General features: G+C 40.9%; 2 protein-coding genes across 3 annotated transcripts in view; both read right to left on the reverse strand.

Moving 5' to 3' along the window:
• The window catches only part of GLIS1 (GLIS family zinc finger 1), a 212,404-nt gene extending 208,969 nt beyond the window's left edge, over window positions 1–3,435 (reverse strand). The window contains exon 1 of the mRNA XM_054834417.1: window positions 3,345–3,435. The gene's annotated coding sequence lies outside the window, so the exon portion shown is untranslated. The remainder of the gene's footprint in view (window positions 1–3,344) is intronic.
• A 5,960-nt stretch (window positions 3,436–9,395) lies between these two features.
• Window positions 9,396–27,380, reverse strand: NDC1 (NDC1 transmembrane nucleoporin). Of its 2 annotated transcripts, XM_054833136.1 has the most exons (18): window positions 27,227–27,380; window positions 27,024–27,144; window positions 25,668–25,769; window positions 25,150–25,324; window positions 24,523–24,661; window positions 23,054–23,162; window positions 21,497–21,548; window positions 20,741–20,873; window positions 18,362–18,454; window positions 16,450–16,531; window positions 15,446–15,601; window positions 14,092–14,346; window positions 13,840–13,958; window positions 13,546–13,596; window positions 12,538–12,601; window positions 11,230–11,330; window positions 10,532–10,692; window positions 9,396–9,661 (listed from the first exon to the last, which is right to left on the reverse strand). In XM_054833136.1, the coding sequence occupies exons 1-18, from the start codon at window positions 27,266–27,268 to the stop codon at window positions 9,598–9,600; spliced, it is 2,019 nt and encodes a 672-aa protein (XP_054689111.1). In that variant the 5' UTR covers window positions 27,269–27,380; the 3' UTR covers window positions 9,396–9,597. The 2 variants fall into 2 exon arrangements, with proteins under 2 accessions (XP_054689111.1, XP_054689112.1); XM_054833137.1 differs by lacking the exons at window positions 27,024–27,144; window positions 27,227–27,380 and adding an exon at window positions 26,495–26,540.
• Window positions 27,381–27,665: the final 285 nt, after the last annotated feature.

Raw genomic sequence — 27,665 nt, forward strand, 5'->3', positions numbered from 1 at the left:
CTGGCTCGGGGTTGTCTGCACCCTGCTGCCTTGCATGCTGCTGTCAGCACAGGTGTAGCACAGCAGGTCTGCGACACACCAGGACAGCTCAAAGACAGGAGTGACTTGGAGTCCCCCCTGATTTACATGGGTGTAAATCAGACAGGCATCTGGTTGGAAATCACGCCTGTTTACATCAAATCTAAAGGAGAGGCTTAGGAGATTTAGCACGAGAAGGAGGCACAGCTACTGAACTGGTGTCTTGCTACACCCCTCCTGAGGAGCATCCCACAGCTAGATGATAGAGATCTTCATCTTCTTGCAGCACAGATGCTGCACAGAGTGCCTCGCTCACAGTTTTATCCATCCCCTTAATCACGTATGCCACCCTGCGGAGTAAAGGAATGGTCAAGACAGGAGGGCATGACTTTTTCTTGGCAAATGCTAGGAATGTTGTGGATTTGGTGGGAAGGAGGCGGCTCTCTATAAAAGATGGGAGATCTTGAGATGGAACAAGCAGTTCTGGGAGCAGTGTGCCTCTCCCACCATCCAGCATGGATGTTCTGAGGTCCACAAAAGGAGCTTGCCAGCCTTTACCCTCAACAAGGGCAGTAACGGGGTCTTTTTCTTCTGTAAGGCCACGTCTTAAATTGTTCAGAAGTTAATAGCTCTCTGTCAAATGTGGTTGAAAACTGGTAAATGTCCTCAGAATATGTTAGTGGGAGCAAGATGCTACAAAAAAAGGGAGAAATCCCCACCTTACCTCTGTAGGAAACAAAACTAACAATCAACTAGCTGGCGCAAGCACTGAATTTTAATGGTGACATCCTGGGGATTTATAAAAGCAAAGTAAAAAGTCTCAGCGTACGTTATCCCTCTGCATGGCTGTTCTCTACAGCCATACAGCACCTCTCAGTGCTCTGCTACCCTACATCCAGTCCCCAGCCCCATCAGTATCTCTCAGGACCGAGCAGCTCGCTCTCTTTGATTTGGAAATGCTAAAGGTACCTGGCAGTGCTACCAGAAACAGTAATTATTTAAGACACAAATACACTGTGGTGACAGTCTAAACCCCAGTGATGTGAAGAGGCAGTAAAATTTACTGAGGGAAACATTTTTCCAGAACGCAGTGTAACCAGGGTAATCTCGCTGCTTCCAGCACAGGAAAAATCTAGTGTTTAGGTAGATCCTGATCACGGATTGTGCAAATTATTACATCTATATTGATACACACTGTCTGAATATCTAAACTAGAGGGTTTTTCCTAGAAAACAGGCAGTTTGGGGTATATTGTATAACTTCCTAGAGGGATTTTCTTTCATGGTTAGGCATCTTCCCACAGCAAGCAGAGAAAAGGACAGACTTCAACGCTTTGGCTGCCCTCACCGCATTAACCCACATCATTCTGAATTCCCTACCTCAGGCCACATGCGTCCTGCTCTGAACCACTGTTTATTTCTTTTTTTCTCTCACCATTATCCAGAATATTCTGCAAAATACCGGCAGGTGCCGCCACTCGCTTAGCAATAGCCCAGGGCTGGGCTGTTCCGCAGGCAGGATTGAGCACAGAGCCTCCTCCATGCTCTGGGCACCTTCTGAACGGGGCGGGGGGGGGGGAAGCCTTTTTCACACAGGTGGCCAGGAAGGCTTCGGACTGAAGCACATCACAGCTCCAAGCCTCAACAGCGCGTTGGACTGAAGCCTTCACAGCAAGGTAAATCTCTCTGTGGCAGGTCATCTTGCAGAAATGTAGACTGCATATAGCTCAGGCTGCAGGTACCCACATTCCTTCAAGAGGAAATGAGGCCTCGTGGACTCAAACCTTCTCTCACATCACTACTTCCTCAGTTTCAAGCAAGATATTTGGCAGCTGCCCTGTCTTTGCTGGGACTATCCAGCTGGGGATGCCCATCCCTGGGCCTGAGCAAGAGAAGCAGGCAGTGGACGGACATCCTCCTCCAAACCTAGCTGTGCCTGATGGTGACTTGACACCTAGAGCTGTTCCAAAGCAATGACTTGGCTTCTCCAGCAAGTCCACAGACACAGGAGGAACAAGTGCTGGGAGGAGCCTCCCTGCTGAATCAGAAGACGCTTCATATGTTTTGGTTCTGGAACAACGGCCAAGCAAGTGCAATCACGGCTGCTAAGACTGTTTTATGCTCTGGGTCACCATGACTTTGCTGTATGCACAAGCTGTACAGCAAATACTGATTCACCCAATGTTGTCACTATATCCATGAGCTAGATGGATGTCTTCCATCCTTGTGTAAATCAGTCATTGGTCTCTCTCCCCATGACAGCAATACTCTCCCTTTAGCAGAATGGGGGATGGGGAGGAGATTTCTCCATATTAGCCTTCTTCAACATTTCTGATTGCCAAGGGCTATGGTCATGGGTCATAGCATGACCTGCAGCAGCCCAGTTACCTCTTCCCTCTGTTAATGAAGTCACCGTGACCAAAGCAGACATTCTAGTTGAGGCAGATAGGTCATCTTCAGTCCCTGAAGCTAGTCCCTGGGGGTTGCTTCAAGTCAGATACAAAAGGTGAGGTTGCAATTTTGGATAAAAACCATCCAGAGGAATACAACTGCTTACCTGAATATCCTCTCCCTAGGTCAAGAGGGTAGGACACAAGTGATAAGTAACCAGAAGCTTGCCCATCTGCCCATTCACTCCTAGCTGATGACCAAAGAAAGAGAAAACAGATAGTAGTCTAAGGCTAGCTCAGGCTAGGGTGAAATTGTACCTCATGGCAACTAAGAAAAAGCCAGGATGTAGACAATTGCTGGTGCAATGGTGCTAGTTGTGCCGATTGGTGTCCTTGTAGCCAGATGACACTGAAACACTGGTAAGTTCCCTGCCCTTGTGGTTCTGGGCAGTGGTGGTGGTAGGACGAGGCTGTGACACCAAAACCAGCTCCTAGACCACGTTAGCCACAGAAACTAGCCAGTCCTGCACCACCACAGCACAGTTAACATAACTGCACCCTGAGCACACTCAAGACCATATCACACCAGGCCCAACTCAAAGCTTACGCAGAGCAGCGAGGAGAAAAACAAAGTTTTTTCCCGCTGATACCAGACAAGATCTGGTCATTGCCACAACAGTGGTTTTCTCAGGGTCTACAGGTGCTTTTGTGGACATGCAGCCTCTTTGCTCCCAACAGCATGAGCCCCTGCGGTCACATCTGCACAAGCAGAGGCGCAGCTTTCCTGGCTTGAGAGGATGCTGCCTGGGAACTGAAAACACATGAGGACAAGGAGAGATCATCTGTAAAAGGTGAGGGGAAACAGGAGGGGGGAAAGGAAATTATGTGACGGGGACTCCAGTTCACGAAATCCAGTCTTCAAAGCGTGCTCTTTTACCTTTGTCAGGAACAGATGGTTGTAACTGGCCTCAGCATTATGGCTGCTCACAAACCGGATCTTCGAGAAACTCCCAGAAGCTGAAAACTCCCAGTTCCCCAAGCAGTTTTTCTGTGGGAGGAGAGGAATGAAGCAGAACAGATACAGGTAAGGTGAGCTGCACAGAGCAAACAAGCAGAATTGAAGTATTAATCTCTAGTTCATGTACTGAAATTCCTGCTTCTACTCCAGCAGGCAACAAAATTAAATGTCAAAAGGACAGAATTAAAATTGTGAGGCCTTTGTGTAACTGCTGCAGTACAGACAGAGATGGGAGGTGTTACCATAAGTATTCTGTTAATATAGGGCAAAACAAGTTCTCTGGTGGGAGAAATAACAAACTTTGTTATAAATAACCTGGTTGCAAACAAGCTGTCGATTCACACACAGCAGTTTATTTACAAAGGCATGCCAAGTCCAGACTTGTTTTTGTTTTAATTTACTGCACCACAGATAGTAAAAAAGAAACAACCAAACAAAAACTGAGCCAAAGGGATTGTCTCTGTAAGTATGCCCGTTTCTTAGAGATTGCCCATATCCCTTTAAGGCAGCACAAAGCCCTTCTTTATAGTGGTTTTAAAATGACCTCCTAAATTAAGACAGCAGGGTCAAACTGACCACACATTATCTAGCGACGTACTTAACTATTGCCTCATAATTTACAGATTTGTTTATAGCTCTTCCAGTTAGAAAAAAGAAATTCCTCAGATCACTGTGACTTATCTTTTAAAAACAAGTCTCTTTTCAATAGCTAGCATATTTTGCGAAAAATCACACAATAGTCTCCAATCCACCTTTGTCCTGCAGATTGCAAGACACGACCAGCATCTCCAAAAGCCACTGTAACACTACAGATCTCTCTCTCTCCCCCCTGCCTCCCCAGTTAATTGGCAGATCATTCTACAGGACTTTGAGGAAAAAAACCTCTAAAGAAGGGTTCGACCAGCCTCCAGTCAGGACATGGTTGTTTACACCTGTAGTTAGCTTCCTCAAACATTCATCTGTATTATTTCTCTGCATCAGTCCATAAATAGATTCATCTCCCACACCATTCATGCACAACACAAGCAGTAAAATAAACTTAAGTCATAAACAAACAAACAAGCAAAGCCAGGACAGCACAACTTAAGAATGTTCAGCTTATAAAATCCAATCCTCGGCACTGGGACATGCCAGGACTAGAATTGCTGGTACAGCCTTGATTCACACCTAGTATAAATGAGTTATACTACTGGCGTTATAACATGGCCCCACAGTTATTTTGCCTGGGGATCTATATATTCAATACACTGAAGATAGCAATTGCAGAATGAGCAGCTAGTCACTCTTCTGTTTTGTCTTTATTGACATAGTGTCTGGACCACACATTGAATATATTTATTTCACGTCAGCTGAGCCCTGTGCAGAATACAGAATTATTAATTTACTCCAGCGCATTTCTTTGGTGTACATCACTGCAGCAGCCTACCGATTTGCAAAGAAATATTTTGGTTTTATCATTGGAGGTGAGGGAGGGTGGGGTTAGACTAAGCCCCATTTTACAACAGAGGTCCAGAAGCCAAAGCTTCAGTTTGAGTCCTAAACTTGTGACAAAGACTGACTGCTTCCCCCACCCCTCACTCCAGGTTACGTAGCATTTCCCATCATTGTATATGGTAAAGCACATTTCCAGTTCCATCAGTTAAGCTCAACCCTTGGTGTCCCAAACAGAGCATGCGGAAACTGGGAGACTTGCAAAGAGCGACCATCCATGAAGAGCTGAAGTGCTGCACAGGATCTTGGTGATAAAGGCAAGGACAAAACATTTCTCTTTGGCAGTATTCAACTTGCACTAACTGTGAGACTGGCCTTTCTCTTCCTACAACGCTCTTTGTGGTTGCTGATAAAGCCTTCTCCAGACCTGACTGCCAGTGTCTGCAAAAGCAACAGCCCCCTCAGTACGTAACATCGAGCTGCAGCCCTGTACTCAACCCAAAACTTTGTACCACTGAAGGTCCACACACAGCCTAGTGCTTCCCCAGACCTGCTTTGAGCAGTGACCTCTGCTAGTAACCGGACAGGGAACCCAGTGGTTTGCAAAGCTGGTGTCGCATCTACCTGGGCCTCAAAGCTTGCCCTGAAGGTAGTCACTCAGTCTTGATCTGAAACATCTAACAGCCCACAGCTGGAGCTTGCTGAGTGAGAGCACAGAATGATGCTTACACATAACCTATAAGAGTCTTTGACTCACAGAAGACTACATATTCCCAATTTCTTCAAAAATCACTCCAGGGCTCTCACCATACCTTTTCGGACAAGATGCAGTTAAATACAACAGCCTGCCCCAGCACTGATGGTTTAGTTGTCAGATTTAAAAGTCAAGTTATTCAAGGAGCAAAAGGCAAAGCCTGTATTTTGTGTGTGTTTTGAGCAGGGGAAGGAGAAGAGCTCACTATTCATTCAGCACTTGGTTCTTCTGCTGATTGTGTGAACACATACACGTGCTTCCTAGGCCATAGTTTTTTCTGAAATTCATCCTACTTCTGAAACTGACTCTTTAGGGGGATTTAAAAAAAAAAAAAAAAAAGAGAGAACTCCTATCCCATCACCACCTATTAGAATAATCAGCTAGTGTACCCAGCAGGCCACTCAGGGAACTATTCCCGCTTGAATTTGTGGGTTTGATCTCATGGCAGGCTCCAGAGACACCACGTTTGTTTATCTCCTGACGGCTCTACTGTAGTCCCAAGATTTTTGCAAGGGCAGACAGGTGAGATCTAATTTATTTTTTGTCTTCTGAAATCAGAGTAGAATGTAGGTTTTGCTCTCTTGCAGGCTGTTTTCTCAGACATAAGGGAGCTGATACGCCAGATGCAACTCTCTACCGTGAGTCTGCAGCGAAGGGAAGCAATGTTCTGTGTGAGAGCATCCCCTTACAACATAAGAGCTTGGAAACCACCCTCCAGGTATGCCCATAGCACCCAAATGCATTTGATCCACATAGCAAGTATGTTAACACAGTCCTGGTGATGGGAAGTATCAAGATGCCAGGGGGAGGAGGGTGTGTGGGTAGTGGGGAAGGTCCTCAGCTTGCAGCATCTGTGATGATTCCACCCAGCCCTTCATCACAACCCCCCAAATTCCCCAAAGCGTCAGGCCCTCCTCCCCAGGCAGGGTACGGGATCCCACACATGGCCAGTTTGTCGCTATAGGGGGAGGTCAGACTGCACCACTTGCCTGTGACCGAACAGGTACCAGCAGATTCAGCAGTGAGAGGCTGATACTTCCATAGCTGCAGCTGGATGCATCTGCAGGGGTGCTTGTCTTGCCCTCGGAGCCATACGTGTATCTCAGTAGGTGGGAAGGTGGCTGCTCAGGGCCTAAAGACACTGAGCGCGGTACACAATACAGCCTCTGTTCAAAGTAAGCAGCAACAGAATCGAAACCACTTCAGTTCAAGGGTGCATTCAGGCCCTGAGCTGCAATTGGCATCAAGACAATTCTCCAAAGTGGCAAAGTGCTCCTGTTGAGGGAGCAAGTCCTGGCTGGCTCCCTCGGGTACAGCAGTGTGCAGTAGTTTCAAGAACTAGGGTCACCACACTGTCCACCCACAGTCTGAATTTTCAAAGCTGTATCTCAAAAAATGAAGCAAGATAGAGGGGTTTTTTTTCATATTTACAAGAGACTGCTTAAGAGCTAAAGCCTCTATTTCATTATTCCATTCTAACAGGAAAACAGATCTGAACAATCAACAGTATACCTCTGCAGCTGCGGTGGAAATCGTTGCAGATACTCATACTACAGCTAACCTGTAGGGAGAAGCAGGTAGTTCACCAGGTTACCAGAACAGCAAGCGAACCAAATGCTCTGTTTCGCATGTGCGTGTGATACGCAATCCAGCAAGAAGATGCAGCTCAGCTTCGAGATGATTAAACAGATGAGAAATATTATCAGGCTTGAGGGATCCAATTTAACTGCAGATACACAGAAACCAACTGTAAAAAGGCTTTATTTTTTTACTCATTACCCAGAATGCAGAAATGAACTTGAGAGACTCTTCCCAGACTGATTATTTTTATGTTAAGACAGAAGCGTATAAAAAGACTTGAAACACCAGCACAGTTTGCCAGAGGAACAGAATTATTCCCAAAGCCAAAACTAGATTAAGACGTTATCCCTGCTTGATTGTGTGAGCCAGTTACTGCATCTTCAGAGGGCACCCAACATACACTTCATATTCGTGCACACTTACGGTCATGAGCATGAGATACTGTTAAAGATGCACTTTTAAGTAAAGGCTTAAAAAATATACAAGTCTACAGCTCTTTAAGAATTGGAGCTTTTAAAGAAACCACAAAGCAATCAGCTTTGGAAACTCTTCTGTCATACCCAGAGAATGCCATGAATCACATGCACATTAGCAGATGTCGTGTGCAAATCTCTACTGCAACACAAGGAGGACAGACCCCAAGCACTTTGGCATCAAAAAGGCAGCTACATTTTAAGCCTGCTGCTGACAGCCGTAATGCTGTTAATTACAACTTGCAGCTTATAGTTGTGGGAGTGTTGCAGAAAATACCAGAGCAATAAAAACCAAAAAACCAAACCCAAAATATTCTGCACCTGTTTAAATGCATGAAAAATTTATTTGAAACTTTTGGCTGAAGTATTTGGGTCAACAGTTACACCCAAGGTACTAAAGCACCATTTTAACTCCAGGTGCACATTGCAACACCAGAAAAGAAGCAAATTAAATTATTTAATAAGCCAGACAGGCAAGAGGCTTTGACATAAGTCAAACCTGTGGTAGAAGTTAAGCTTGGGGAAGCTTTAAAAGACTTTGTGCTTAGCCTTTATAATGAAAGGCTGTCCATCACCTTACGGTGTTTGCTGTAAGCCATCTCAATGCAAGAGGAACAATATAGTTCTAATTTGCGCTATCACATCTAACACATGCAGTGCCTGTGTTACAAGAAAATTATGTGTCTCTACTGAAGAAAGCAATACGCAGGTCTCATTGTAGATTTGGGGTTCTTCTTTCACCTAAAGGCTCCCTAAAGGATTATTACTACACAACCGCTCTCTATCAGCCGATCACTTCATCACACCGACATAACTGACACTGTGGCCATCATCAGATCTGAAGTCCAAAAAAACCCAACCCCATAGGACTAACAGCACTGAAGAGAATGGAAAGAAAATCATCCAAATTTTGTTTCCCCTTATCACACTAAATTCATTTGTAAGACCGTTTAGCTTACTGTTATCTCAAGGAAATTACCGTGAGGTACTGCAGCTAGGCCTAAGCGCTTCATACTCTGTACATTTTCTAGCCTAGATATCACAATAACTGGTTAGTTTAAAAATTGGGTAGTTAATTTTAAAACAATTTGGGCAGGTTTACTTCCAGATAAGTTTTAAAAAATGCTTTTAAAAAGTCATCATTTTCACCAGAAGCTACCAATAATGTATATTATTTTGAAAAAGTTGGATATGCTGCAAACACCCTTCCTATCCACCTTAACAGAAAGCTGTTGATCCAAACTTTAATTCACAATATCATTACTGGGAGTTTTACTAAATGCTGTAATGTTTCCTATATGTTTCAGTGTAGATCAGAACTTAGTTTCCTAGGTCACCTTAAAGATAAAATCCAAGCTGCTAAGTTTTCAAGCAGTATTTGTGTCTTAACAATGCCGTTCTGCACACCCATTCCACTATGAAGGAGTATTTCCATCTTTGAGAAGAGTAGCATGTTTAGCATGTTTTATTCCTGGGCACATCTGTTTCCTACTCCTAAAGTACACACTTCATCTGCACTAAAAGTGTTATCAACTAAATTTATGAAACACTTAGGCACACTAAGTATCTATGTAAATCTCCACTCAGCCCTTTAACAGAAAAGGGGAGGGAAAGAATAAAAACAGTGAAGGATCTGAGTGGCAAAGAACTGAAAAACTCAAATGTCATAGTCTTATGTAAAATAAGAACTGACACTTTCTCACTTGTAAATGATATTAAAAGGCAGCAAGATGAATTTTAAAAAAAGTTTTATTATACAAAAGATAATCCAAACCCGGAAGAGCTCTTCTACAGTTCTAGAAGTTTTGTTCTCTGACTTGTACTTCCATATGCTTTTCCAAAAAGCCAAGATAAAAAGGCTGATTAGTCCCACTTTCTTCTTACCAAGAGCGTTGAAAAAAACCCAAAACGTAGCTGCATCAAAATCTGTTATTTATTCTTTGTATTCCAGGAATTGCTGAAGTCTTTTTTTATGTTCTGTAGACACTTGCACTGCACTAAAAACAACAAATGCAGAACATAAGAATTTACATTAAATGTAATACACTACAAAAATAAAGCCTCATGTCAAAATTAAGTATACCTTGAAATCAACAATTACTCTGAAGCTAAATTTTAGAAAACCCAGCTGTATAAAAAAATCTAGGTTCCAATAAAAAGACTAAAAAGTATATAAACTCTTAAAACTGTCAATTCTTCACCTCAACAGCGTCCACTACCAGACACTTGTCTCAGAAACCGAGCCTAATTCCTTACCTTTAAGCACACACAAGCAATTATTTAACTTACAAGAATGATTTAGGCAAGAAAGAATCTCTTAAAATGATCTCTCCTGTACATCTAGCACTTCCAAACTGAGTGAGATTCACCCCCACAGGGAGAGACGGGCAGATCCTGCAAGAAGTTTCAGTCCCACATGTTCAGAGGCCAAGTATGAAAGTCTGCCTGCTGCGACAGCAGCTGAGAGTGAGCCATCAGACAACCAAGAAGCAAGGGAATTTGATTATTTGGACTTTTCATAGGATTCTCAGGATTCTCTCCCTACACAACAGACAATTGTCTCTAGTTGATTTACTTTCTTTTCAGTAGCTGAGATTTATTAAACAAGTGGTATTCACAGACTGCTTCTAAAGAGTTCATGAAAAGTCACTAAGGAAAATTGCCCAGAAATCTATGAATAATAAGTTTCTAAAGGGGACTATATATCTACACAAGAATTTTTTAAGGTTCCACAAATCAAAAAATATTAAAATACCATGCTAGATTAATGACCCAAAGGTATTGTTGCACAAAATTCCCTTTTCACAGGTCCTACAATAAGATTAAAACTAAATGTAGGAAGCAAGCAAGCATGAAAAAGTTCTTACTTTAAGTGTTCTCCGAAGACAGTAGTTATCCGATATAGTGCTGTTTTCAGAGATGCTCTAAGTGCAAATCGTAGTGTTTTGTAGGATGTGTCCACCAGACTTCCTGAAATCCTGGGGGGTTTGCTAGAAACATGAGGCAGTTTGAAATGTCTGTCTACAACCTGATTGAGAAAAACATAAATGAACTTGTTTCATCTGTTCAATTATTTCATCATGTAACTAGCAACGTGTTGATGTCAAATAAAGCACAAAGAAAGTGCAAGTTCAGAAATTCCACTGAAACACACAAAAATGTATAGGAGACTGAGCTTGGCCTTGCATTTCCTGGCCATCAACATAAACACAGAACCAAGTTCTGTAACTATGCCTAAAATACAGTATTATAATTGCTGCATCCCTGAAATAAGGCCTTTTTAACTGAGCACACAGTACCATTTTTTTTAAATTACATATTCCATTAAAAATACACTTTCTACCTCTACATTTTAAAAAACTAACAAGGTTTTTATTCAGCTGTTTCATAATGCACACAATGGCAACTAGCTGTTTTGTTTCATTTAACCGCAGAGGAGAAGCCATGTACAGTGGTAACAACTTGAATGTTATGACTGGTCAGCAAGGTCAAAATATAACATTAACAAAACTCCTTCTCTTCTCCTCAAATTGTTCTGCTGTAAGGAAAAGCTAATGGTTTTTACCTCCTGAAGAGTCAGTAAAGTATTCAGGATAGCTGGCAGTGTAGTTTGGACAACTCCAAACTGGTCTTCAGTAAAGGAGGCTGCTACCAAATGAGATAGACCTTTAAATAAAAAACAGAAGTTTGCTATAATTACTGAATTCTCAACTTCTGAAGCATTAACAAAGATCATGGTTTTGCCTGAAGATTCTACTAGTATGGTGGAATTCTTCAGGACTTACTGCAGCTGGATAACAGTTACCTCAGCTTTGGCTTGCTTCAGGACTAAACCAGTCACTAGTTTAACTAGTGTGAGGTTGTTAAGGCAAGAGGGATTATATATAAAACAAACTTTAAAAAAAGTATTGGTTCACTCTTTCCACTGCTCTGATCAGAACTGTACCTGACGTCAACCAAGAGACAGGACTGATTTCACAATTCTTCTAGCTGTACACAAACATTTCCAGATCACTTCACTTTCTTTGTTCAACTTGTATGAAGAGAAGTCTAATACTTTGAGGGGAACCTTGACTTAGCTTTAAATCCCTTCTCAGTTTACTTGTTTACCATATTTAAAAAAAATTACAGCCTAGCCCTCTGCCCTTAGTTAAAACACAAGTGGTATCTTCTGCTTTTATGCAAACTGTATGTGTGATTCCCATCACCTGACTGTGTACATCCTGACTCATTACCATCAATCTGACACAGCCTGGCATATCTGCCCATAAAACCTAGGAAAAAGATCAACTTTTGCACAGTCAAATCTAATAAAAGATTATATCAATACCGGCGTTTGCTCATGAATTTGAAACAAACAAGAAAATCCTGTAGTGCAACCACATACTGTCATTGTTCTTTTAATTCTCTGCAGACCATCTTCTTCCATTTATTTGTTAAGTTACTACGTGAGTGCCTCCCTCCCTCAAGTCTCCGTGATTAACAGAGAAATACTCAGAGCCTTTAGTCAGAAAAACTGTTGTAAAAAGACATCATAAATCTGTTACTGAAAAAAACATAAATGTCTGAGTGCTACATGGTTTCACATGGGAGAGAAGCAACAGAAATCAAGTTTAGGAATCTCTACCAAACAAACAAAGAGATTTTGTATGGGATCTCAAAACTAACAAGTGAATTAAACCTTTATTCACGTTGGTATCTGAAACGCAGTCAGGTTTTTGTTAAAATAGATTCAAAGATTTTTTTTTCCATTATATTTATAAAGCACAGAGCCCCAGAAACCTGGAATTGGATCCTTTTAGTTGTAGTTCTGTGAGCCAACACCTGGAAATAGAAACCGCTTACCTAACACCTGGGAATAGAAACTGCTCACCTTCCAAAGCCCAGATGTGCATTTGGGCATCAGAGAAGACAGCTTGGATGGAGGCTTCTGGATGCTGAGGAGAAATCAAAGCATTCTGAGTGCACTTTATAAATCATATCACCAAAATTGCAGGTTTCAGTGAAGGTATTACACATCTGATGGGGTCATGTCCCTCCCCTCAGAAAAGACCTGCAAGGCTGACAGATCTCAGGGAATACCCAGAAAAAAAGTCTCATCTTTTAAGAAACTAAAATTCTTTTTGGACAAGAGCTGCCCACAAAGCCATAGCTGTGACACTGCTGTACATGTAAGCATAAACCATTATCACATATACAGAAGAGATCTGCACATAAAAATATGATCTCTACTTGCAGGAAATATTTAAATCCCAAAAAAACAAAGAGCTAAATTAGAGGGGGATGCTTCTGTAAAATGTAACTGAGTTATTGTTCAATTATGCTAAGAGAAATACCCAGTTGTTTTTCTGTGTAAACACTATGCAAGTTTAGTTTAAGCATTAAAGTTCACCTGGAAAGTAGTAGTAATATTAACACCAGTATTTCATAAAGAGAAATTCCCAACATTCTAGCTACCGCTTCTCCCACAAAAGAAAACTATAAATAATTTATTTGGTACGTTGACCTAACAAAAAGCAGTTAACTGAATTTTAAAATTAACTAGAAGCCATGCCATCTTACAATTAGTATACTGAGATAATTGCATTGTACTGAGATAATTGCACTAGTGTTTTACTAGCACATGATGCTTTAAGCAAAATGCAATTTATAACCAGATGAGTTTAAACAAGTATTATTATTCTTTTTTATGCAGGTACAGGATAATCCTGCTATGAAACTCACAGTAAGTACAAAGTTGTACTTATGGAAAACCTTAGATTAAAAGAAAGATTTTAGAACAGTCACTATATGCAAAAGGTACAGAGTGCCACGCAGAACCCTTATGCTCATGCATTTCTAGGCCATGCTGCTCAGTCACAAAATGTAAGATCAAGATTACCTTGCTGAAGAAATACATTATGAGCACTCGCTTTGACAAAAAGTTTTTTATCTGAAAAGAAACAAAAGATTAAAAACATAATCCGTATTGATCTGAAGGTATGCACAGTTGGCTGTCCCCAACCCTACCATCTTCTCAGAGTATAAAGGGTTTGGGGGGTGGGGAAAGGATTTTTATTATGTAAGCTAATTGGAGAAGAAAGCATTCATTAACAAAACCAGAAAGTTCTTTCAGAAGAGAGAACACCTAAGCTGCACTGGCTGTAACCTATCTGTGCTGCAACTTTTACTCTACCTGTTCTTGCTTGTTCTGAAGCCATGTGTAAATAAAGCTTGGCTGTACTGCCTCACTGCCAACTCTTGCAGCAGAGAGCACTGGGAAGGATTCATGGTGGGAACCATTCATTTGCAGATCTACAAGAGAAATACGATATCTTCAGAAAAACTGGTTGCTGTCACTTTAAGCCTCAAGATACAGATCTCTGTTGACATGCTTACTGAACTTATGACTACAAGGCTAAGGACAGTGCCGTGGAAAAATCTCTACCTGAACCCGATGTCCACAGCTTTGGTCCCCTTCTCAAAACGTGAGGACTCTGGACTGATCCATGCCAAGGAGAGTTTACATCCAGAATTCCCATCTTGCAATTTAAAGCAGGCGAGCTAAAAGGCGAACCAACATCAGATCCAGGCGATGTCTTTAAAGGCATTAGGGATGATTTAACCAGTGAAGACATGGAGGCTCTGGGAACAATATGAGACCTCTGTGACTGGAAAGACTTGTCTTCTGTCACAACGGATCCTAATAACAAAGAACACACTGCATGAAGACAAACAGGCTGGCACATATGAAATAAAAGATGGATTTGTTATTTGATTGCTATTTCAACCACCTCTCCATCATTAGAGCTTTTATTAAAGGACATAGTTTCTACTGTGATTTTGCAAACAAGTAAACGAAGAGCACGAGGTGTTTTAAAAGTTCATCAGCTTAAGAATAGCAAGTGATGAGAAGGATCCCTGTGGATTTATTTATTTTTCTCCTTTTGCTAGCTAGCATTATTACACCCTGATATATATCTGATATATAGCTACAAAAAGTATGCTTTTAGGATTAAATACTAGAAAAAAGGCTACCTATAGAAGAACGGCAATTCTTTCTGATTATGCTTGGTATGTAAGAAAAGACATGTCAGTCACAAAATCCAAGGAAGAGCAGCACTCGAAGAAATTCACCTCTGACATACCAACAGTCCCCTGCTGTTGCCAGGCACTTGTATCCTGGATGCCGACTACTAGGGATTCAATTACCTGGCAGCCTTTGTGCTAACACAGCTCTGCTGCCAGGAACGATGCCCAAGTCTGGCATGTAAAACACCCGAAATGTTTGCAGGCTGCACACAGCTCAAGAGTCAGGTTGGCTTTTCTTATTACACAGCGATATTAGTGAATCACACAAACATATTCAAAGTTCCCACAACAGCAAAACAAAAACTAATTTTACCATCTTAAACTAATCGTAAGACCAGCTATGCAAATTGCAAAGCACCTCTTGGCAAGACTTAAGTTCTCCCTGTACTAGGCTGAACCACTTACAGAAACGGTAATAATTAGACTTTCTTCATTCATGCAACGGTGGAAAAAATACTCTATCGAACATAACATCATGCAGAGTAAACATATTGAGTAAACATGACGTTTCCAAGTTTTCTAGTTATTTTGGATTATTTCAACAAGAACACCTAACATGAAATCAGGGGAGAGACTTTCTTTGTTTGCATTTATTTGCAGAAAACCCTGCGACTCATTTTCCTCATACAACTTAATTGAGATGAATGTACCTATGTAATCTATTGGTTCTTTGATACTTTACAAACTATTCTGAGTGTTTCCTCAAATACCTGGAGTCTGTGGAGATACTTTCAGCTCTCCTGCTGGCTGCTTTGCTCTCCCATTTGCTGCTGCAGCTTCCTGTTGTGTGATCAGCCTCTGGGTCAGATCACTCAGCAGACTCAAACACTCCCTTGATATTGCAGTCCAGTTGTGTGGGTGCCCACCTAGCAGTATGCAAAAAGGAAATGCAGTAGGTATGTTTAACCCAGATGCTCATCCTTGTATCTGTTCTGAGAGATTAGAACTTCAAAGTTATCGTACCACTCCATTTCTAAGACGACACATTTTCACTGTGACAGTTTATTTGTCCTGAGGGGAAGATGAAAAACATGGAGAGATTCGATCCTCCTGTCAATGGATAACTCTAGAGACTTTAGTGAAACCTGCTAAGCAAGCAGGAAACATAGGCAGTTCGGCCCGTCAGATCTGAAATCACTAAACAACTGAAGTGAACAAAGTAATATCAATGGCGATGGCAAACAGTTTTGAAGTAGTACAAACACTAGAATTCCTGATAAGGTGTAACAAGAAGTTCCTGAAGGCTTCTGAGCACTTTTAATTGACCTTCTCTGCCACATCTTTGCACATAGCAAGAGGCTTGTGTACTAATTGAAATTATAGCCATCGCTTCCTTTCACAACTCTAGTGGTGACTCACTATTTGTGCTTCCTTTCACCTCACATCTCAGCATTAGGCTTTCATACACATTTGTTAGATTATTCACTTCGGACTATTTGACTGGTGGCGTCAAGAGGACCCTGCTTTCAATATCCTAAGACCTGTGTTTCTCATGGCTGTCATTTAAATCAAACAACAGGCACACGAATTTGTTGAGTTTAGTAGGTGAAACAATATGAATATGGATAATTAAGCATCATTTTGGAAAAGGAACCATAGGGATGAGGCCTCCTTATCTTATGCAGCATACCTCACAGCATTAAATAACTTCTAAACGCTTTCAACTAACACTTTTTAAAAAAGAAAAGCAACATGAAATAGTTTTTATAATTACCTGGCTGACTAAGGCTAAAGACTTCCTGTCGTCGAACAGGGGAATATTGGGAAAGTAACGTCAAGTCTTGTAAGGCTAAAAACTACAAAGAAAGGAAAATGGTTTAGTGCATACAAAGTCCAACAGTTATCCATACAAAAGCAATCCCTAACAAAGAATGTGTTCACACAGACTAAACCCAGCCACGTAACAGCAAAAGAAAGGAGGCAAATGACTGCACACATCCCTAGAACCACTCTGGATGGTGCTGCTGAGTTAGTAAGAGCTTCAGAGAACTTTACTGATAAGTCATTTCTTTGGAGTTACAGAAGATCTAACACCATTTTTTATCTTAACCGCTCAGACAGAAAGAACCTAAGATGCAAAAAAGTCTAAGGAAAGGACTGTTCTGGCAAGCCAGAGCTCAACTACACAGTACACCACACAGTACTGGACCTAATACTGCTTTTTCATGCGATTACTTAAGTAGTTAATGTGGCAAATCAAAAATAACCAGATGTCTCACACTACGCAAGACTCAATTACAAATTAGACACTTGTCCTGGTTTCGGCCGGGATAGTTAATTTTCTTTCTAGTAGCTGGTACAGTGCTGTGTTTTGGATTTAGTATGAGAATAACATTGATAGCACACTGATGTATTTAGTTGTTGCTAGGTAGCTGTAGTGCCTACACTAAGTCGAGGACTTTTCAGTTTCCCACGCCCTGCCAGACGCACAAGAAGCTGGGAGAGCACAGCCAGGACAGCTGACCCAGACTAGCCAGAGGGATATTCCATACCATAGCATGTCATGTTCCGGATAGAACTGGGAAGCTAGCTGGGAAGTGGGATCGCTGCTTGGAAGCAGACTGGGTATCAAGTTGGTTTTTTTCCTGCATGTGGTGAGCAATTGCATTTGTGCATCACTTGTCTTATATATATTATTTTTATTATTATTATTCTCTTCCTTTGTTACCCTATTAAACTGTCTTTATCTCAACACATGAGCTATTTTTTCACTCTCCTTCCCATCCCCTTGGGGGGAAGAGGGGTGAGCGAGCAGCTGTGTGGTGCTCAGTCACTGGCCAAGGTTAAACCATGACAACACTTTAGTAAGGGCTGAGATTATAAATTTGACTTCCTTTATCTTTAATTGTGCCGGACTCTTCCCCGGACTCTTTTGATAGTGTAGCAAAGCTTAAAAAAGGATTCAAATGGATTGTAGCCTATTATATCTCCAGTCTTATCAGAGATCTGTAAAATCAGTAAATATAGATTTTGCACATGCAGGAGGAAATTCTTATCTTTATTTACATAATACTTCTTATATGACGTCTCCAATTTCTAAGTATTATAATCAGTAAATTCCACTAATGATTACCATAGTCAGACTAAAATTACTCTCCTTTACTCACAGATTTTAAGTAGCTTTCTAGTATTGTCGTTTTAAAAAAGAAACCAAACTTCCAAGATAAATATGGAAATAATTTTTTAGTATCAAGAGAGCACACACACAGAACTCAAATATAAGTAACAGGGGCAAAATGTTAAGAGCCTACAAAGGTTTGAGAAAATACCTGCTTATCTGACAAGACTCAAAATTGAAAGAGTTAAAAAAACCCTGAATATCACTAACGTGTTGTTTTAGATCAGAACACACTAAGGTACTTATGTTGCAGGCAAATAGATCTTACCTCTAACTAAACAAGTCTGTCTTCAGCTGAAAGCACCAGTGCGGTGAGCACCAGCAGATGTCACTACCAAACAAATTTTCACCACTCCGTGTAACTGCCTCCTCAAGTGTTTGGAGGCAGCTTTTTAAGGAACCAGCACCTCAGTTAAAAAATTGCAACTGGATCTTCTAGGTACCCATTATTTTGAGAAACACCTTCTCAGCACACACCTAGCTGGGAAAATGATGGAAATTCAATTACCTTTATAATGAGGGGAGGGTTGCTGTTTAAGATTTTAGGCAGGCACTGGTCTGTCTCCTCAGCAAAAGTTGGCTGGATCGGAAAATGATGTGTCTAGATATAAACATCAGAAGTTGTGTTATACAGAGCAAAACACAAGAAAACCTTATGAAAGGCCACACCCGAGCTGTTACTTGTCAGATGAATGATGAACTACAAAAGCTCATACCCCACTGCTTCAACTTACTGCAAACCAGCCTGAAATTTCTAACATAGATACAAAAAGACTTTACTCCTTACGTTTCAAATTGAGAAATCTTAAAAAATCCAGCTATCTTTATCTTCAAATACCTTCCATATACCCATATAATTCGTAGCTAGGGGCATTGTATCATTATGAAAAGAAATTCCTCTAATCACCCACCCGGGAAAAACTAGAGCCACCATATTCAGAAACAAGACTGAAATCTAAACTGTACTGTCGATCTTTAACAGCGTAACCACTCTGGTGAAGAACCAAGGGTTCTTTTACCAAATAATAAAAGACCTTATCAGTGAAGCAGTGCAAAAGAAGAATTAAACTACTGAACTCTTATTTTTATCATCATAATATTCATATTCTGTGTTTTAACAGAATTTCTGTTCTTGTGGCTACAACATTTAAAACGTAAGCAGCGGAGCTTAAATTGTATCAAACATTGCATCTTTTTAATGTTTATTTAACATGGACCAGTTTGGCCAGATTACCTGTCAGTTTTGTGTTACTGCATTCATTTTACATAGCCTTATTCTCCTTCTGTTTCCAACTGCAAAATTGAAGTTTGAGGCTGCAATTGCTTTCAAAGCATTAAGTGACTTCATGCGGACTAAGTTTACAATTTCTTTCCTGACTTCTCAGTTAACACTATGCAAATATTTACAAAATGCTTTGGAAGGTTTTTTTTTTAGCTCATAAAAAAAATAATCATGAGGATAAACACATCTTTTGTTCAACAGACAAAAGGGCAAGGTCCATTTTAGACCTTCACAGCTGGATGTTTCTTTTGTCTTCCACAGCTTTATAAGCAATGCAATAATTACAGACACTGACCCTCAGTGTTCACTGGTGCTTCAACTATGATCCTCTGAAATAGGTTGTTCACACCTCAGAGCTGTTGTTGGAGCTGACTACAGATTCTGACGCGTCACTACGTCAGTTATGCTTGACTCATTGTTAATCTTTTCTCCATGCAGTCACAACAACTAGACCTTTTTAATTAAAGCTCTCGCTCCAACAAGCACTGTATGCCATGTCATTCCATAAGAGTGCTTTGCACCAATACATTGATCCAGGATTTAAACCTCACTCTTTTTTTTTTTCCTACTGATCTGCAGTCTAGTAATCTTTTAAAAAAAAAAAAAAAAACCAACAGAACAACCAACCATCAAGTTAAATGAACAATTTTTTTCCTCTGTATTCTTACAATGAAGTATCTGGATTTGTCAACAAAGACCAAGTTTTCTCCAATTCTTTGTTGGCAAGACTTTTTTTTTTTTCTCTCTTCAATCATGGTCTCACATTTATTCTAATCAGATTCATTACGTATTTAAATGGTCTTTTTTTAGTCATATTAATTTGTAACTTTATGATTGAATGGAGAAGCAAAAGTGTCTTAATTCCCAAGACTGCTTGAAGTCTATTTTAACACTGCAGCCTGAATTAGATTAACACATCCCTGCTTTGGAGAACCGTGTACTTTGACGGTTTGCCTAAATTTAAGATTTCTAGAGCTTAGCTCACAGAAAATTAACAGCATTTTGTTCTCTTCCGTATTGTAAAATTGGATTGAGAGCTACATCGTTTCTGGATATCTTCCCACGTAACCTGTAGCTGTTTGCACAAGTTCTCAGCCAGTCTCGTGCTCAAATACAAAATCATTGCACGGAAACACATGCACAGACCAAGCTAGTAAGCTTTGCCAGACACGTACGGGCCCTGTGCTGGCTCCTCTGTCTTTACACCTCAAGAGAACAAAGAACACGGTGCAGACTCCACGAAGCACAAAGTGGTTCTTTGTTAGGGTGGCCCCAACAGCATCTGCATGGATTTAGCATCAAGCACGAACAGGAGAAGGGGGACATGGAAACAGAAGTAGAGGAGTAAGAAGAGGAGGTGGCAATAACAAAGCATTGATTTTGTAAGCAGCACAGGGATGTCTTGCCATAAGGAGAGAAAGGGAAAGTCAATTAACACCCAGACCTCTCTCGACTGTTCAGTTATCAGATATTAACTCTACTGCATGCTTTGAAAATTCAAGAATTCATAATACGTTATTTCCTAGTAAAACTGCTTTTGAAAAGAAAGTATTATCTGTGAAACACTGATGTTTTATACCTTTAGCACTGTCAGTAAGTACTAACCTCTGTAGCGTAGATTTTGAAGAGTAACCATGCAATGTACCAGGTAATCAGAAGAAACACACCACATAACCAGGCATGGTAAAACAAGGAGAGATCCAATAAGCCAGTCAGAGTGTCAAGATGATGCACTTTACTGCAGATAAAACAACCAAGAAGATGTAAGTATTTTTATTATGAAAGATAGCTATAGTAAGCTGCTACAGTAGCAACAATTGCAAGAATAAAGTTGGGTTTTTTTTTCAAAAACAGTTTCTTAAAGATGTTTGAGATGCCAGTTCTTTAATTTTTCAGTAACTGTGATAAAATTAAATTAAGAAAAAAATAATGAAATTAAGGAAAAGAAATATGAAATAAATAACAATAATTACCGGTTTAGCCAATTAAGGTATTAAGACTCCAGCTTCCCTATTTTAAAACAAATGGTAGCCATATAAAAATAAAGATATGCACCCCCCCAACACCCCACAGAAAAGCAGAAAAAACACATATATGCAATCTGGAGAGATAAGCCTTTCTAATACTTTAGAGACTTACAGAGATGAAGGAAACAGAGAGGATTTCTTAATTACTATCTACAAGAGGGTTCCTGTAAGGGGATGTTGGTTCCTTTTGGATCCATTTCAGAAGCACCCAACGCTCTCCCCATTCTGTGCGGGGAGGGCAGGGAACTGAATCCTACAACCACAAAGAGCCAGTTCCTAAGCTGGAGTTCAGCGAAGGGAGTTGTCGGCAATATTCTCCCACATTACTACCCACCTGTCTATGTGAAGATCCATCGTGGTACTTATCCATACCTTTGGGATATAACCTAGGGGATCGAAAAGAAACTACTGAAACAAATACAACACTGCTAAACACATACATGACAGGCCAAAAAGAAGACAAAAGTAGAATGCATGTACAGCGACAAGAGACTGGTCTTGTAACACACGTGCACCAGGAAACAATCTGCCTTTGGGGGTTTTGTTTTGTTTTTAAGAAATAGAAACAAGAGAATGAAGAAAGGCTTCAGGCCAGCAACTATACAGTATATGTAGACTCTATCTTTTATTGCTAGCTTCTCAGCATTGAGTTATTTGTGTTTCCTCACTAACAAAAGAGGGTTAATAGTAACTAAATATTAATTTTCACTACAGCTCAGGTGGCAGCAGAGTGCTTTTAAAGATTTACTGGAAATCAATATAGAACCACCATACTTCTAATTTATCCCCTAATGTAAATAAAGTGGAAATAATTCTAGCATATTTTGACATTATTTAGGAGGATAACTACAACCATAACATAAAAATTCCCTGATTTCTTAGAAAGTCCAGTGCAATCATCTTCATCAGCACAGATTTTTTTACCATAGTTTTAAAGACTAAACTTCATTTTCATATGGGAGGGAACCATACTGCCTTTGTCTCCCCAGCTTCCTACAAATAACATAAAGGGCACTTGAGAATAAAGCCAAAGCGCTAATTTTTACTTAAAAAATAGTGAAAATATAGCAACATGACATATAGTGAAGTCATGCCTGCTGCTGGTATGTCAGGCTCAGCTCTATGACGTGCTATTTCCAATACCAGGCAATGGAAGGAGCAGTCCAAGGCATGGAGATGTTTATCCGTGTTAAAAAATATTGTTTATCCATGTTAAAAAATATTTGGGAATAAAGAAAAAAGGGAATATAAATTACAGACTAAACCAATTTATTTTTTAATTGCACTGTGTTTTCAGATTTATTCTCTTTTTTGCCACAAATCAGGACGAGTAAGTAAATGGTGGCCCAAAGCATCAGGTTTTACAATGTGCACTTGTACAACAGCAGCTGATTAGAATTTGGTAGCTCCTCTTACATGCAAGTTATTTCACAGCTGCCTACAACAAGACTTCCTGCACAGAAGAGATCACCAGAGACAGCAGTCTGTGTTTTGGTACAGTGATCAAACACTGACTTCAGGTGAGAAAACTCTTGTTCTCCACTCCCTTCTCCTTAGAATACCGTCACCATCTTCAAATGTTATCAGACAATAAATCCTTACAGATGGTGTTAATCTCTTTGGAGAAGAGACATTTCTCATACGCTAAACGAGCTTCTGTGAGGCTGTAACAATTGCCATCATACAAATATCGCTGTGCAAACCCTGTGCTTTTCCTTACTGTTTTAGAGAGGATGTCAGATCCCTTGATATGTTTAAACAAGCGTATGTGCCTTGAGCAAGTTACCTGGAAGGCTGAAAAATAGTATAACAGGCTTGATTGATTAAAGATAAAGTTTTCAAAATACAGGAATTAAAAAAAAGAAAAAGAGAGAATTTCAGGAACCCTTACCAAAAAAGTAATATGTGACACAGAAATTTCTAACGAAATATAGCGATTCCACGCAACTGTGTTTAACCAGGAGAGGCAAAGATCTTCTGAAACGTAAGTACTTGTATTGCTAAAAACAAGCAAAAATTAGTTTAGTATTCTGCATTTAGAACAAATTGATAACATGGTAAAATAAAAAATTTTAAAAAAAAGAACAAGGTACTTGAAAATCTAAAGTCTAGATGAATTAAAAAAAAAAATTAGTTTAAGGCAATTCCAGGTGTTACACCTCCTATTTATTTTCCTGTTCTCTTTCTGCCATTTTGTAATCATCTCTAGTTCTCATCCCTTTTCCTACTTGTAGCAGTATGAAAATGGGGGATGGGGTAAATGGACTCTATACACAGGGGAACAAACTAGAAGAATATTGTCTAATGGAAAATAAACAAAAAAAACTAAAGAAGGCACATTCGTTCTACTAGATTTAAATTAAAAGTGTTCCATTAAAATATAGGGAAAATTCAGACAAGTATGAGTTACAGTCAGTAATCCTCCAAGCAGTGAAACCAGTGTAATACTGACACCTCTCTCCATACAAATTATGTGTCTTCCCAAAAGACCAAAGCGACCTGCCTGACGCTATATCCAAATGAAACCAAAGTGAATTAATTTTTTACTTGGCTAAGTTGCATTTCAAAAAATAAAGAATTAACAATATTCAAATAACAGAATTTTCAAAAATACTGTAACTACAGCATTGCCAAAATGATGCTTGGTTTGCTGATAAACTGAATAGTCACGACTTAAATGTTTTCCGCTAATACAAACAACTTTCTTTAAAGACACCTTTTGCCAAATTGCTTGGACTTTGTAAATCTGGGAATCATGCAAAGCTAATGGTTTTTGTAAGATGATGTTTCACAAGCCACTCCTCACCAATTCACGTTGGTACAGATTTCTGTAGAACTGCTAGAGCCTCTCCAAAGGCATTAATGGAATTTCAGTTTCCATAGCACCACACACATGAACAAGCTTTGAGTGTGGAGTGTTAAGCAAGATTCAAAAGGCTATTTAGATTTTAAATTATCGGGTGCGCAGTTTCAATTGGTAATAGGCTTTTTTTCCTGTCAGGGTTTTCAGCTTTTAGGCACCCCTTGTTGTCAGTTCCTGAAGTTAACATTCAGTTTGTGTCTATTGTTTCTTTCGTGTCGTTCACTTTCTGCAATGGTCCAGCTCAGCCAGCTTTTAACATGTATCAGAGGGGCATAAATGTTACAGTCACAGCATCCCAGATTTCTGTGTTCATTTGAAAGGGGCTGAGCAGGAAGCAAGGAAGATGAACGCTACCGGCATTTACAGCTGAGTGTACGCTTCATCTATTAGAGAAAGGATGCCAAAAGACAGCTCCTACTGCCGTTTACAAAAAACATAGACAATCAAGGCTTTTTTTGTTTACTTAAGACATGTCTTTCTGCAAAGAAACATCTTACCTGTATGATTGGAAATGGCAAATAATTCATATTGTTAATAAGATACAAAAGACTATAGCTGTATCCCATGAAAGCTCCAGAAAGTAGAAAAAAGAGGTGATATTCATTTAGGCACATCTGAGGAACAGCATCATCGACGCTAAAATAGAAAACTTAGAATTAATTCTGAGTTCAAAACAAATAAAGACATTCTAGCCTTAGGAAGTTTGAATCAGAAGTGTGATTTTACTTTTCTGACCGGTACATACGATGTACTTTTCTCAAGTAGGAGTCCCACCACCTATTTTTGTAATTTATGCATGAGGATGCTTCTGATATTTATGAAGTACATCACATTAACCAGAAGCCCAAGACTTAGTTCAAGTGACAACCAATTTGTCAATCATTCAACTTTCCATTAAGAATCCTGGCAATTTAGTTCTTCTGGCCCAGTTATTTCTCTGTGCATTGCAACATTTACAAAGGAAGGTATTTCCTATCCTTTAATAAAGGATATCAACATATAATTGTTTGGTTTTGATAGTACTCAAATTTTAGTTTTTTGTTTGAAAGAAGCCATCAGTAAATACATTCTACAATAGAATAGAATCTTTGCATAATTTATTTTTAACACAGACAAATAATTACCTTTCTGAAGGAGTGCAGGGCACAGCAAGAAACTGGAACTTCCCTTTTGTCATAACTGCAGCGCACCAGGCAACCACCATTCCCATTACAGCATGAACAACCGAATGGATAACTTGCTGAGGGTGAATAATTTTTCCTATCAGTGCTAGCCGAGAGCATGGTATTGATGGCACAACTGTAAATAAAACCCAAAAGCGAATTTTCATGTCTTACTAATAAAACCCTTCATTAAAGAAACAAAAAACCAAAACCATTGTCATCAAAGAACTTTTCACAGTTGGAATCGGTCATGAAATATTAAGAAATCAATGAAGCAGCTCAGCTAAGAGGGTCTCAGCCATGAGGTAAGCAGGAATCTGGGACAATTTACTTAAAAAAAAAGCTTTGTGTATTGTCTGTATTAATTTAAAATTAAATCTATCAATGTTACATATATCAAATGCAAATATAAATCTCTTTAAATGGTCATCCTACTTAATTCAGGTACCACAGACAGTTCAGTAATTTCCATAACCCACCTGCATAAAATTCAACGTTGAAGATGCTTATTATTAGTATCACCACAGACATAAGGAGGATACAAAAGATGACGTAGGAAGTATATAAATCATTGAAGGAATCTAAAATAAAAAAAATCAATTATTTCTCAGAAGATTGCAGTAACACAACAGTGACACATTAAGTAAGGAAAAAAAACCCCACAATTAAGCTGTTAGCAATAATCCACTAAGTGTATAAAGGGGAGTAATGTTCAACAGACTCTATAATCTCATACCAGATCTGCCCAGCTGCACAACATTTGTGCATAAAAGCATATTTAAATTTAACAGAAACGATTTTACACCCTTATAACTGGTTTTCTCATAAGTGAACACTCAGAATTTTATTTAAAAAAAAAAAAGTCTTTCAAAGCAAATTAAACTACGGCTCAACTAACACAGCTTCCCTTCACTTGATAAAAGCCGCAATCATACAGCCACACTTAAAAGGTAAGAAATTCCTTACAGAGTAAATTGCTTTTGAAAATACAAAAGCCCAGAAGAACCAATCAACGGGGGAAACAAATCAAGTCTCCCTGCCCAGAGCAGCTCAATGATCACAGGTATCAAGCTTCCGTCTAAACAGCTCTCAATTTTCCACGCGTGCAGTCCAGGGAAAGTTACTCTCACCATGCAGAGCGGCTATTTCAGGAATTTCTCTTGCAATTCATGCACCAAAGTTAGAGGAAACTTAAGCTCCTAATGCAAACATCAGCTGCACAAAGTGAAAGGGGAAGCGCGTCCAAGTACTCAGAATAGAGAACTAAGTCACTTCACCTAGTTCTTTCTCCGAAGGATATACTTACATCAGCTTGTGACAGTTATTTCTACGTAGCGAAGGTTATGACTATTGTGGTTCTAAGTAACACAGCAACTTAGATGTCAAAGCCTAAAGGCCATTCAGAAACACACAAAGCAGAACCTTAACACAAGGCCAACGTCGGTTCCCATTGCCCGAGCCCAAAACAACAGACGGGGAAAAAAAACCCGCAAATACAAACACGCGACTGTAAAAGTACAAACCCGCCAAAGGGCACCTCGCCAAGTACCGCAGCAGAAACGATTTTATTTTATAAACGGACTCAGAATATTGATACCGCGTCACTTTATGCGACAAAGCACTTAAGCAACGACCGCACGCGGCCCTGCAAGGTAACTGGAAGCGCGGCCCCACGCACTCGATGCTCTGCTCACACGGACACCCGCTTTCTGCTCTCCCAGGCCATTCCCAGGCCGTTTCCCGCCCCGGCCGCGGGTCACAGCACGGAGCACACCGCATCGCACGGTTCCCGCCCCCACCGCCGCCCCGGAGCGGGGAGAGGCCAGAGCACCTACTCGAGATCCAGCGCACCGGGTGGAAGGGGTCGAGGCCGCTGAGGACGACGAAGGCCGCGGTGCAGATGGGCAGCAGCAGCACGGACCAGGCGACGGCGGCCGCCACTCTCCAGCCCAGCACCTGAGGGAAGCACAGCGTGAGGGGCCGCGGTGTGGACGGGCACCAGGGGCGGCGGCCGCCTCCCCTCAGGCCCCGCACTCACCTGGCGGAGCAGCGCCCGCTGCCGCCCCGGCCCCGCCTCCATGGCTGCGGCCCGGCCGCCCGCGCCGCCGTTCAAAGTCTCCGCCGTTCAACGGCCACCCCCGCCGGCCGCACGCCACTTCCGCCGCACGCCGGTAGGCCTGACGGTCAGCAGCCAATGGGAGACGGGCAGGCCCCCTTTCCCCGCCCCCGATCGGAAGTGACGTCCAGGTTAGCAGTAGGACTACAGGTCCCGGGGTGCAGCGGCCATGGCGGCGGAGGGAGGCCCCGTCACAGCCGCACACCGAGGCCGACCCTGCCCTGCCACACGGGACCTCGCCCGCCCCGGGGAGAACACGGCTTCCCCAGACCCCTGCGCGATGGCGGGCTTCCAGCAGGGCCCGCCCGCCCTGGCCTGAGGGACTACGGGAAACGTTACAGAGCCCCGCCGGGAGGGAGAG

The sequence above is a fragment of the Grus americana genome, chromosome 8 (assembly GCF_028858705.1).
Source record: "Grus americana isolate bGruAme1 chromosome 8, bGruAme1.mat, whole genome shotgun sequence".
Taxonomy (NCBI): Eukaryota; Metazoa; Chordata; class Aves; order Gruiformes; family Gruidae; genus Grus; species Grus americana.